The sequence below is a fragment of the Sinohyriopsis cumingii genome, chromosome 7 (assembly GCF_028554795.1).
Source record: "Sinohyriopsis cumingii isolate HCF-2022 chromosome 7, ASM2855479v2, whole genome shotgun sequence".
Lineage (NCBI taxonomy): Eukaryota > Metazoa > Mollusca > Bivalvia > Unionida > Unionidae > Sinohyriopsis > Sinohyriopsis cumingii.
In genome coordinates, this window is record NC_142967.1 from 29,635,857 (window position 1) to 29,647,927 (window position 12,071).

Here is a 12,071-nt window from a genome sequence, read left to right on the forward strand (position 1 = left end):
CTCTTTGATATGAAACGCACCTAAAATGTTTTTAAAATGTACAATTTCAGCAGGAAACCAGTCTTTCTTATAATTGATATGAAAATGTTACTGTTTTTTTAAATACCATATCATGAATGTGTCTATGAATCTGTTTTTATAAATAATAGAAATTCCATCAAAAATGTGCATAAAGAAGCATAATTTTCATAATAAAAAACCATTTGCTAGGTTTGTTGAATTGTGGCATTTAATTTTTTGCTTATACAGTCACAAAGACTTATATGAAACAGGTGTTTTTTCCCCAGAAGTATTTGTATTTGCTAGACATGTCCATAGGGTCTGATTTCTGACCAACAATAAAATGCTTTATTCAGATATTGAGTTTCTAAAAAAGGAAACCTATATTTAGGCTTGAAGAGCACATGTACTTTTGTTAAAAATTCACACAGAAGGCCAAAGATATTAGTTCATGAAAAAAGAAGCCTGTATTTAGGCTTGAAAAACACATGTACTTCTGTTATAAATTCATACTGAAGGGCAAAGATGTTGAGTGTCTAAAAAGAAAGAAACCTGTATTTAGGCTTGAAAAGCACATGGACTTTTGCTAAGAATTGATACAGAAGGGCAAAGATGTTTCTAAAAAAAGAAACCTCTATTTAGGCTTGAAAAGCACATGTACTTTTGCTGAAACTTCATACAGAAGGCAAAAGATATTGAATTTATGAGTAAGAGAAACCTGTATTTAGGCTTGAAAAGCACATGTTGCTAAAATTTCATTCAGACAGCCAAAGATATTGAGTTTATGAAGAAAAGAAACCTGTATTTAGGCTTGAAAAGCACATGTACTTTTGCTGAAACTTCATACAGAAGGCAAAAGATATTGAATTTATGAGTAAGAGAAACCTGTATTTAGGCTTGAAAAGCACATGTACTTTTGCCAAATATTCACACAGAAGGCCAAAGATATTGAGTTTATGAAAAAAAGAAACATGTATTTAGGGTTGAAAGACACATGTACTTTTGTTAAATATTCATACAGAAGGCCAAAGATATTGAGGATATTTGCTTGAAATGAGTGAATAACGGATATATTTCATCGAGTGGATGAAAAACTCATGGTTTCGCCATTCGTGAAAATACTAGAGTTTTTCACCCACAAGATGAAATGTATCCGTTATTCACTCGTTTCAAGCAAATATTCTTCTTATTTTATGCTTACATACGTTGGCTACCTAAAGTTTGTGACACAGTGAATTAGCAGAGTTCTTACAGTAATGTCAGCTCTTTACTGTACATGCTATGCTGTGCTGACACTGTACTTGCGCACAAAATTAGTTCCACATCAGATTGATAAAAATTAACTGATATTTCCAAAATAACAAACTTCAAGTTTCAAGGATAATAGACATGGATTATTAATAAGAAAACAACCACAACATAAGAAAAATGTAGTTCACTGACAGAAAATCAAAGGGAGGTAAGTATGTTCTGACCCAAAAAGTAGTTCTTGTAGTGAAAAAATAGTTATTTTTTTCACTATAGTGAAATATCAATATTATTTTAATTACAAAATCAAGTAATTCACTGTTTAGCATAAAATAAATTGAGTTTGTGAAAAAAGAAACCTGTATTTAGGCTTGAAAAGCACATGTACTTTTGTTAAAAATTCATACAGAAGGCCAAAAATATTGAGTTTATGAAAAAGAAACCTGTTTTTAGGCTTGAAAAGCACATGTACTTTTGCTAAAAATTGATGCAGAAGCCCAAAGATATTGAGTTTATATACAAAAAAAGAAACCTGTATTTAGGTTGTTTTTAGGCTTGAAAAGCACAATGTTCTTTTGTTAAAAATTCATACAGAAGGCCAAAGATATTGAGTTTTAATGCCCTTATGATGAGAATTCAACAGGTATGTGTACATGTAAACTGCCTGAACCCAGTTTGGGCGTAAGCTATTCAACTGTGTGAGTTTAGAGAGAGTTCCTTAAAAAATGTTATCATTCTAAAGAATAGAGGAAAAAGCTAAATAAAATAAACCTAGCATTCACTGACATATTTATTTTATAACTTTTACTTTGTTTCACTGCAGAGCACAAGCATAAAGTATATTAGCTAGCCAATCTCTTGCTCTATAACTTAAGTGGTTTTGTTCCAGTCAGTGATAACATTGGAAGGCAATTTCATATGTATATGTGAATAATAATTAAAAATATCAAGATGGAGAGGGGGTAGGGTTGTTTTACACGTGTGTGTTTGTGACCAAAACTGCGGACAATTCGGTCCATAAACTTGTTCAGTGGGTGTGAATGTTGGTTGACTGAGCAGACATGAATAATCTCTCGTTTTTCCTTAAAAGCCCATCATAAGCCCATGGCAAGAGAAACTTATTCTGGGGTTTTGTATTCAGGTTTGAATATAATAGTTGAATGAAATTAAGCCAATTACAATTTTCATGTCTTCTACCTCAGGGTCAAGGTCATGGTCTCGGGTATAATAATATAAACCAGAGACCTCTTTCTGTGTATTGGTACAATGTTAGAACCATTGAATATGTTTTAATGAAACTTTAGTTTTCTCTAGATACAGATCACAACAATTGATAATGTAAATCATTGGCTTGTTTCCTTATTCAGGCTATCACTTTTTAACTATTACAGACATTTTGATGAGATTTTGCCCAGGTCTATGCCTTATCATACATTTAGTTAAGTCCCTAGGTCAAAGATCAAGGTTATTTGTTGGGAAAAGGTAATGAGATGGGTGTATTATATGATGGGTGTATTATATGATGGGTGTATTATATGTCATTTGTGGTATTACTGTATTCCTAGGTCATCCATGTATATTAATTTGTAATGTAAACAGTGTCTGTTGCATTAACATGTACAGTGCTAAATTCCACATTGTGTAGAAATAAAGTATCATGAGTGAAATGATCCTTGTTAAAAGCCATCAGCAGATTTACTTAGTTTTCATAACCATGCACTATATTAATTTCATCATAAAAAAAACACTTACAAGTAAGGGTTGTATAGTCAAAAATATCACAAGTAAAAATTTTAGCACAAAATTTCACTTTTTTGACATTAATTGAAATCATGGGCGAGACTGAGCTTGTCCAAAAAATTCTAGATTTTTTTCTCACACGTGTGACATTATAGGTATGACAGTGTCTGAAATCTTTGCATAATAAGGACTGGTGTCATTCGTATTTTTAATGTAACTCCAATTCTCAGCATTGTATTCACTCATAATAAGCATAAATCTCAATGATATTATTGTATACACAACTCACAGCCAACAAAATTATTTTTCCTATCCTAATTATAACGTTTTGCTGTTTTGTTTTTCATTTTGCTTGATTATTGTGAACACTGTTATCTTGTGATTTTGGTCATAATCGGCATTCTGTCAGTTTTAAGTGGAGTTATAGCTCCTGATTTTCAGACCCACACACTTTAACTTCTGCACATTACCTTTTTAAACTTACAACTCGGTTTGCGTACAGCTTGGTATTGGTGAAGCCTTGGTTGAGTTTGTTAACTTTTGTCAGCTTACAATGTTATCATTAAGCAGAGTTGTATTCCTTGACAGTCAGATTCAAGGACTAAGCTTTGTTTTTAAGTGTTTTCACCTGCATGAAAACTTCCGCCCTGACTTGAACCAGATTCCAGGTGGAATTTTAAAGCGGATTTCACCGAAAGTCTAGATTCCACTTATCATAAATTTTAGGTGGATTGAGGGTGGAATATGACCCAATTTTAGGTGGATTCAGGGTGGAATATGGCCCTAAATATGCAAATTACTCTATTACTAGGAAAAATCTGTTTATTCCGTCTACTAGGCAGAATTTGTTTATTCCGTCTACTAGGCAGAATCTGTTTATTCCGCTTATTTAGCCTGAAATATTTGTGAGGTTTCACAAAAAAATTTGACTAAAACTTTCATGAGATTTCACTAAAAGTTTGATGATTATATAGTATTTTACTGAAGTTTCAGTAGTTTTTCAGACATTTCAGAAGGTTTCAAAGAAATAATGGATATGAATTAAACAGGACTTTATTAACCAAAGTGATATTTAAGTGTGCATGAAAAAAATATATACAGATGTTGTAATTATATGACATCCAAGGCAAGAGATATGGGAGTTAATAATAATAATAATAATAATCATAATAATAAAGACTTTATTTAGAGAAGGTAACTCAATTAGTTACAGAACTAATCTACCTTGAGGCCTTCTTTCTGTGATGTACAACATGTACAGTATATACAACATGATGTGAAGAATCTGGCTTGACACCAGATAATTAAGTGATTTTAAAAATCAAAGTATCAAGCCTGGAACATATGCACAGGCATCTGTGAACACAAAAACATATATAAAATATAAAATGTTAACCTGCATTGAAAAATTCAACTGTGAAAATAATGCAAAATTACAGAAAAGCATCTGTTTGAGACATTGATTATGAAAAGAAGTAATGCTAGGAGCCTGCCTTGTCACTTGTACTATAGACTTGATTTTTGATTGTACAAACTATGATGCTGTTGTGGTCTCTTGAATTAGTCCTTGTTCCATAAGCGGCCATGACAAACATTTATCTTGATATAATTACTCTTATTTTACACTGAATTCTAACACACCTAGAATATTTTGATAATATACACAATAATGCCTCACGATATTGAAAGATGATTGTACTTGTGGGCCAAGAAAATTCCGCAAAGATATGACTCACTTTGATAGACATGGGTATCTGGCAACAATTCACACCAGTGATGTATACATTGTCCTTCCTTAAATTCTGAAGCTAATCAGTTTGGAGTTATATAACTTCGAAATCATCCTGGTTGTTGTCCTATTTAGCACATTAGCTGCTACTGTAAAAATTTGAAAAAAAAATATAACAAGGAAAGATGTGAAAAGAAGTTATAAATTGTGCCCAAAATAAACAATAAAATTACAGCTATCAGAAACAGGAAATATAAATGCTGCTGAAAATTATTCAAATTTTACAAGAAACAATAAATTTTATTATATCTTATTGATATTTTTATTGAAATGTCAGTGATATTACAATCACAAAGTATCACTGTATTTTCAGTCATTTAACTTTACAGGCACACAAAAGCCAAGTCCTAATTATGCCTTATTCAGCTGATGAAAATGACTAAGTTCTTCATTCCATCTTGATGATGGTTAGAAAATAAACTAAGTCCGGATTTTTCCTTTCATATAATAGATACCAGTGACTAAGTTCCTAATTCCACCTAGATGGTGGGTGGAAAATCAACCAAGTCCAAAATTATGCCCAAAGATGTAATATATAGCAGGAATTTTGACAAAAGTCCATCTTAGAGTTAGATGGAATCTAGATGGATTCATCTTTGACTTCTCCAAATTTCCATTTCGCCTTTGTAATAGCCAGATTTTTAACATTTTAGACAGATTCTGCCTGGAGTCTGCTTAAGTTCCAGGTGGAATCTGCCTAATTATTTCATACGGGTGACTCACATGACATCATAATATTTCATGATAGTGTACTACCGAGGGTATGTCTTTTTTTATCACTCCTGTCCTGTACAGTATAGCATGAAGACACTTTTGAAGCAGTATTCTAGGCATCTATTCAGTGCAGAATAAAAACACTGAAGTATACATTGTTGTATTAAACTAAGCACATCTTTATGATTGGCGTTTTCATTTCTTTTGATGACGAGTGTTTATTAATTTCTTGATACCTTACTGGTAGGTAGTGGTTTTAAGTACATATGGCTTGGCAAACATCAGTTATTAAAGCAGTCGTCACTCATAAGATGGTATTTGCTCAATTTTAATTATTATAAATTTAAGATATGTTAAGAATTTACTAGTCTGTAATCATTCACCTGTGATCATAATTATTTCAGATGCTTGCCTGTTTGAAAGCTCTTTGATTGAAATTGTGACAGCAAAAAGGCCCAAAGATCTGAACTCTCAGCAGTATATGAAGTGGACTAAGGACATAGAAAAAATAGCTACAGAGGAAGTTGAGAATCCTGAAACCTCAAGATTTGTCATTTCATGCGTCAAATATTTGGCTGTAAGTTACTTTCTTCAGAACTAATGAAATGCTTAAAAATGCACATTGGTGGCCAAACTTGGCAAGTATGAAATTTTATTTAATAATTAACAGCCAAAGTAATATTTACATAAAGTAATTTTTTTGTGCACTGCATATACACTAGGAGTGTACTTTAATTATATGCAATTTACTTTATAGTCTCAAATTTGTCATGCCTCTTAATTTGCATACACTATCAATCATAAAAAGTAATATTTTTTCCATGAAATTTTTTGCCAAGTTTTTTATTTTTAACAAATGAAATAAAATAAAAATAAAATAATTTTAGAAATTGCATGAAAAATCAAACTAAATGCACTTTAAAATTGGTGAACACTTGTGCACTGCTGGTTTACATCTGGTGCATTAAGATGTAATTATTAACAAAGGGTTTAGTGTCAGCAGTTTACAGTATCCACATTTCCAACCATCCTTCATGCTTTCATTTCTGTTCTTTAATATTAAAACCACTTATAATTAAGGAATAAAACTTGGTATATTGATTCACCATCATTAGATGGTGTGTCACTTACTGCAGATGGGGCTTTATCTACAAAGTTACGGTCACAAACCAATATTTTACAATTTCATCACACTTTCCCTTCAACTTCGTACTTTAAAGCTGTTTGAAATTCAACATTAAAACTTGGTATATTCCTACTTTCATCATGGCATACCACATTGGAACTCCTATCTTGATGGTCAAGGTTACAGCACAGTGTTTATATTTTTATATTTCCTTCATAAGGTGGAGTTTATTATGTGATGAAGTTTTCTGTTTGTCTGTCTTACCAATTTTGTTTTTGCACAATAACTCAAATGGTCCTGAATCTGGTTACCAGATTTTGTGGATAGCTTTCAGTCCCTTACCATATGGTGGTGTCTATTTATTTCCTTTTCCCCAGCTTAAACACTTGAGAAAATTGATTTTTTGAAAGCTATAGATTGAGGGGTTAACATGTTATTCAGATTACTCTCATTTGAAAGGGGTCAGTACTGTATGTGATCTTTGTTTGAAAGGGGTCAGTACTGTATGTGGTCTTTGTTTGAAAGGGGTCGGTACTATACAGGGTCTTTGTTTGAAAGGGGTCGGTACTATACAGGGTCTTTGTTTGAAAGGGTTTGGTACTATACAGGGTCTTTGTTTGAAAGGGGTCGGTACTATACAGGGTCTTTGTTTGAAAGGGGTCAGTACTATACAGGGTCTTTGTTTGAAAGGATTACTCTTGTTTGAAAGGGGTCAGTATTGTATGTGGTCTTTTTGGCCCCCAAGTTAACATGTTTTCAAAAATGTTGATCAGATAATACCATGGCAAAAAATATATCAGCATTTGAACAATTTAAAATTGCATTTGATTTTATAAAAATTATTTGATATGATGTCATAGGCATATGTTCATGATGTCATGCTTGACTCTAAAATAGCCATTTTGTGCTAAAATTGGATCAGTTTTTAAAAATTAAGGTAGTCCACATGAAGCAACCAAATTCGTATTTTTAAAGAATGTGTGAATCACCTTTCACTAGAAAATTGTTTTGGTTCTTGCATGTGGACCATGTGTAAAAAATCATAAATTTGAAGTGTGTCAGTGTTGATTTGTACCTTGCATCTTTGCAACGGTCAAGTATTAATTATATCTAAACTGATGTTTTTCCTAGAATGAATGCATAATTTTTGCATATACCAAAATGACAATATGTCCACTGTAACATGTATACATATGGTATAGTGAAACGCTGACATAAACATCTAAATTTTATGTTCATCAAAACTTGCAAATTTTGCCATATTTCTACATCATTAAAAGACCTCACAAACCAGTGGAGTTGAGAACATGTCTTTGGACAGAAGTCTGTGACTTTTTTAAAACGATCTAACATGTATGCAAATTTCAGATGTTACTGTATTCTTATTTTCGCTCTCCTTAATGAAAAGACAAATCAGATAAACCATGTTCTTAGTAAACCCCTTATGTTACTTCCCTTATGGGCCATATAATTCAAGCACAAACAAAATACCTTTCTTCCTCCTCTTTTTAAAATAAATAAATAATTGACATTCAGATTTCGCCTGTGGTTTTTGTTATTTGACAAGTTTGGTAGTATTGAGATTGGCCGGTAGTTATCAGCATCATCCTTAGAACCAGATTTGTGAATAGGCATTACTTTTGCAGTTTTCCCTATCTTGGGGACAGATGAGGTTGCAATACTTAAATTGATTATGAATGTTACACTATTTGAAATAGCTGATGCAGAAGTTTTAATGAATGGTGGACTGATCTGATAAAGTCCTGTAGCTTTCTTGGTATCAAATTCACCAAGACATTTTTTAACAAAGTTTTTATATACTGGTGGGATAGAGAAACATACCTCCTTAGGAATTTAGCTGCTGCAGAACTTTTTGAGTTCATTAAAGTTGTTTTCTGTCACTAGTTCTTTTAACTTTGTGGTATTGTTGGTAAAAAAAAAATCATTGAAAACATTTGCAATGTCAGTGCAATCATTGACTATGGTGTCATTTTCCAGAAGTGAGTGAGTTTTATTTGTCTGTTTTTTGTGTTTTCCTCCAGTGAGTTCATTGAAGACTTTCCAAATGGAGTTTGTGTTGCTCTTTTTGTTTTCAAGCAATGATTGATAATAAGTGTTTTTAGCTTTTTTAATCATACTTGTTATTTTATTTCTCCATACTTTATATTGTGCATGGTTTCCCTTAGCCTTGAATTGGTCTCATGTTTTCATAGCATCTAGGATTTCAGTAGTAAGCCAGTTAGGTTGAATTTCAGTCTTTACTCGATGTACTTTCAGTGGTGCATACTTAGATACTACATCCATGAATAAGTCAGTCCACACTCTCATGCCTTCATCTATGTCATCCAAATTTTGGATCATATTCCATGGAACTTTATATAGGTCATTGAGAAATTGGTCTTCATTAAAAGTTTTGAACGATCTGTAAGTGATCATTTTGTGTGTATTTTTCTTATTTTTCTTGCATTTAACCTTTCTTGTCAAAAAAGTAGGATAGTTGTCACTAAGACCAACATTTGGTACATTGACATAAGCCACATTGTCTGGTAGGTTGGTATAAATTTGATCAATATGAGTGCTCGATTTTTCTGTTACCCTTGTGGGCTCATTTACCATCTGGTTTAGGCCTAATGATTCGATAAATTCCATCCAGTTGTTCCTTATTTGAGTATTGAGAAGGTGTTGTTTATATCTCTGAGTATATATGTTTCTTTCTAGTGTGCTAGAACATTTTCCATCTGTTTCAAGAAGTTATGATCATTCCAAATTGCTTTGGAGGAAGGTGGCCTATAAATGAAACCAACTAGGAATGATTTTGCATTATTTTGAAAAATTTCCACCCAGATACTCTCAATTTCATTTAATTTTCAAGGTTTAGTTCTATGTTACATACTCACAAGAAGGCAAATGTCACCATGTCAGCTTGAAATTCAATACCATATGACCTAGTCTGAAGTACAAGGGTTTAGGAATACAGACTTCATTAAGATAAAATGCTTTTGCGTATATCTGTATATTTATAATGTACCAGCCTTAATTTCCAATTTAATATAAAATTTCAAGATTCCAGGCAAAAATATGCAATAATATGGCAGGATTTTCTAAAAAAACAAAATTTAGAGCCATTTCCTGATTATATTACCCATAACCACTGAATATGCAGGAGCTTATCGGATAAATAAATTGTATCAAAAGAATGACAAGATAATGTTGAGTTCTAATATTGGGAAAGCCACGGCAGTGACATTTGTGGTTAGATTATGGGTAAGGGGCATTGTACACTGGAAAAAATACATCTGAATTAAATCTGTCATACTGTAAATTTTGTTTATTCATACCATCCATTCTGGAGACCAATTTGATACGTACACATGTAGTAAGAAACCAGTGCCAATTCACTCATTTTGACAATAAATTTATTGAAACTGATGTCCTCGATAGGTGAAGTAATAAAACCATGTTATATATGCTAATTGAGTGCCTCACACACTGCATAGTTTACAGCTATTGTACTCTATCTCTTTTATAAAATAGAAATATATCAAAATTTAGGATCAATCCTGTTTAAAATGAAGACAAGTACAAAGAACAAATTCATGATGCAACAACTGAATATGGTTTGACTGATAATTTACATATTCAGGGATTTTAAAGTCCTGAACAAATATCTGCAGCTTTAGCTAAACATGACTTAAATGTAGACGAAGTGCAATATCATTTAATTCAACCTAATTAGGATCAATCATCATCATAAGGACTATTTTTGTTCAGTTATTAATAATATAAACTAATTGTTTTTCACCAAACGTTGTATAATCGAAATGGCTTTAGTTCCTGACATTTTGAATATTTGGAATTCTTCTCTATGCACAGTATCAGCATTTGGCTGTTGTTAATGTTCAAAGTGTATTCTCTAAAATTTTGTGAAAACAACGATCAACAAATAAATAAATTGTCTTTTCCGTGATGATTCTGGCAAGAATACAGTTGAAAGTGAGTGCTAAACATATGCAAGCGAAAAGTGTTTTAAATGAAAACAAAGATGGGTGTCAGAGGTGATCAACTGAACCTAATGGAAATATATACAGTACATCATTTATTCATTGTTTCAAAATAAAAATCAAGTCTTATCATTGACTGTTACGTATGTTGTATTCAAATCCACAATTTAGGATACAGATTTTTTTTGGCAGTATGTATGAAACGAGCTTTGTAATGTGTATAATCCACAAATATAGTTTCCACAAAAGAGAAGAAAACCAAGGGGAATTTTATTGTTAATTACTTTTTTAAAAGCAGCACATGATAAAAAATCAAATACATATTTAAGAAAGAGATAGGGGCAATATATGTTTATATACATTTCATCTGGATCCGAGTATGGGCCAAAAATGACTCTTACAGTACCTAGCATTTGTATTTGTTCCTTGTCTACTGGCTGTTTAAAATTAGGTTGAATTAATTGATATTGCACTTCATCTACATTTAAGTCATGTTTAGCTAAAGCTGCAGATATTTGTTCAGGACTTTAAAATCCCTGAATATGTAAATTATCAGTCAAACCATATTCAGTTGTTGCATCATGAATTTGTTCTTTGTACTTGTCTTCATTTTAAACAGGATCATCAAAAGTCTTATTAAAATCTTGCCAGTTTTTTGCTGTTTAAATGGATTAAAAATAACTTTAAAAGAATTGGTTTTTGGAGAAGAGGAATACAAATAAGAGTTTAACTTAGTTCTGCAATGGAGTGAGATAACAAAATAAACTTTAGATGTCAGATTTGGAAACATTGAATGAAAAACAAAATGAGAAAAACTTGGCTTTTGTCAATGCAAGATCATATATAACATTTAAGCCTTTGTTAGATATTCTAATCCAATCAGTAACATCTGGTGATGTGAATGAATTACATTTGGAGTTTTAAAAAAGTTTACATAACATCAGATGGCATTAGATACTTCATTGGGTTTTTATAGATTATTATTACTTCTCCATATATTGAGTGCTAGCTTGGTGACATTAAAACATCAATTTTAAATCTCAGCAGAAGAAAAACAGTACAACACCACTGAAAATAATGGCAAAGAAAAGTGTACTGGTTGATTTGGAATTGGTGTATTTTGTCCGCATTGACTGCAGTCATGGTAGCCATCTTGAAAAATCCTGTTATTGCTTTCTCTCATAGACCATATGTGCACAAGATTTATAACTACAGTAGTCCCCCTCTTATAAGGCCACCCCTAATGCAGCAGGGAAGTGGCCTTATAATGTGGGTGGCCTTTCTAGAGGGGGATGACAACTGTGAATAGTAAAAACATATGAAAAAAGTCACAAGTACATTGAATTTTAAATATTTAATATTTTAATTAAAAAATCACATGCATGATGTGAAATAAATGTAAAACAAACTTTGTCATCATTTTCAAAAGAATGCTATGAATAACCATTGATAT

At 32.0% G+C, this 12,071-nt stretch overlaps 1 protein-coding gene across 3 annotated transcripts in view; it reads left to right on the forward strand.

Annotated features, from left to right (window-relative positions):
- Positions 1-12,071, forward strand: part of LOC149794953 (antiviral innate immune response receptor RIG-I-like) — an 84,518-nt gene that overhangs the window by 37,771 nt on the left and 34,676 nt on the right. For all 3 annotated transcript variants that reach the window (XR_016422218.1, XM_089964617.1, XM_089964618.1), the window contains one exon: positions 5,896-6,068. Coding sequence is in view for 2 of the 3 variants with exons in the window: in XM_089964617.1 (XP_089820743.1) it covers positions 5,896-6,068 (173 nt within the window). In the remaining variant the exon portion in view is untranslated. The remainder of the gene's footprint in view (positions 1-5,895; positions 6,069-12,071) is intronic.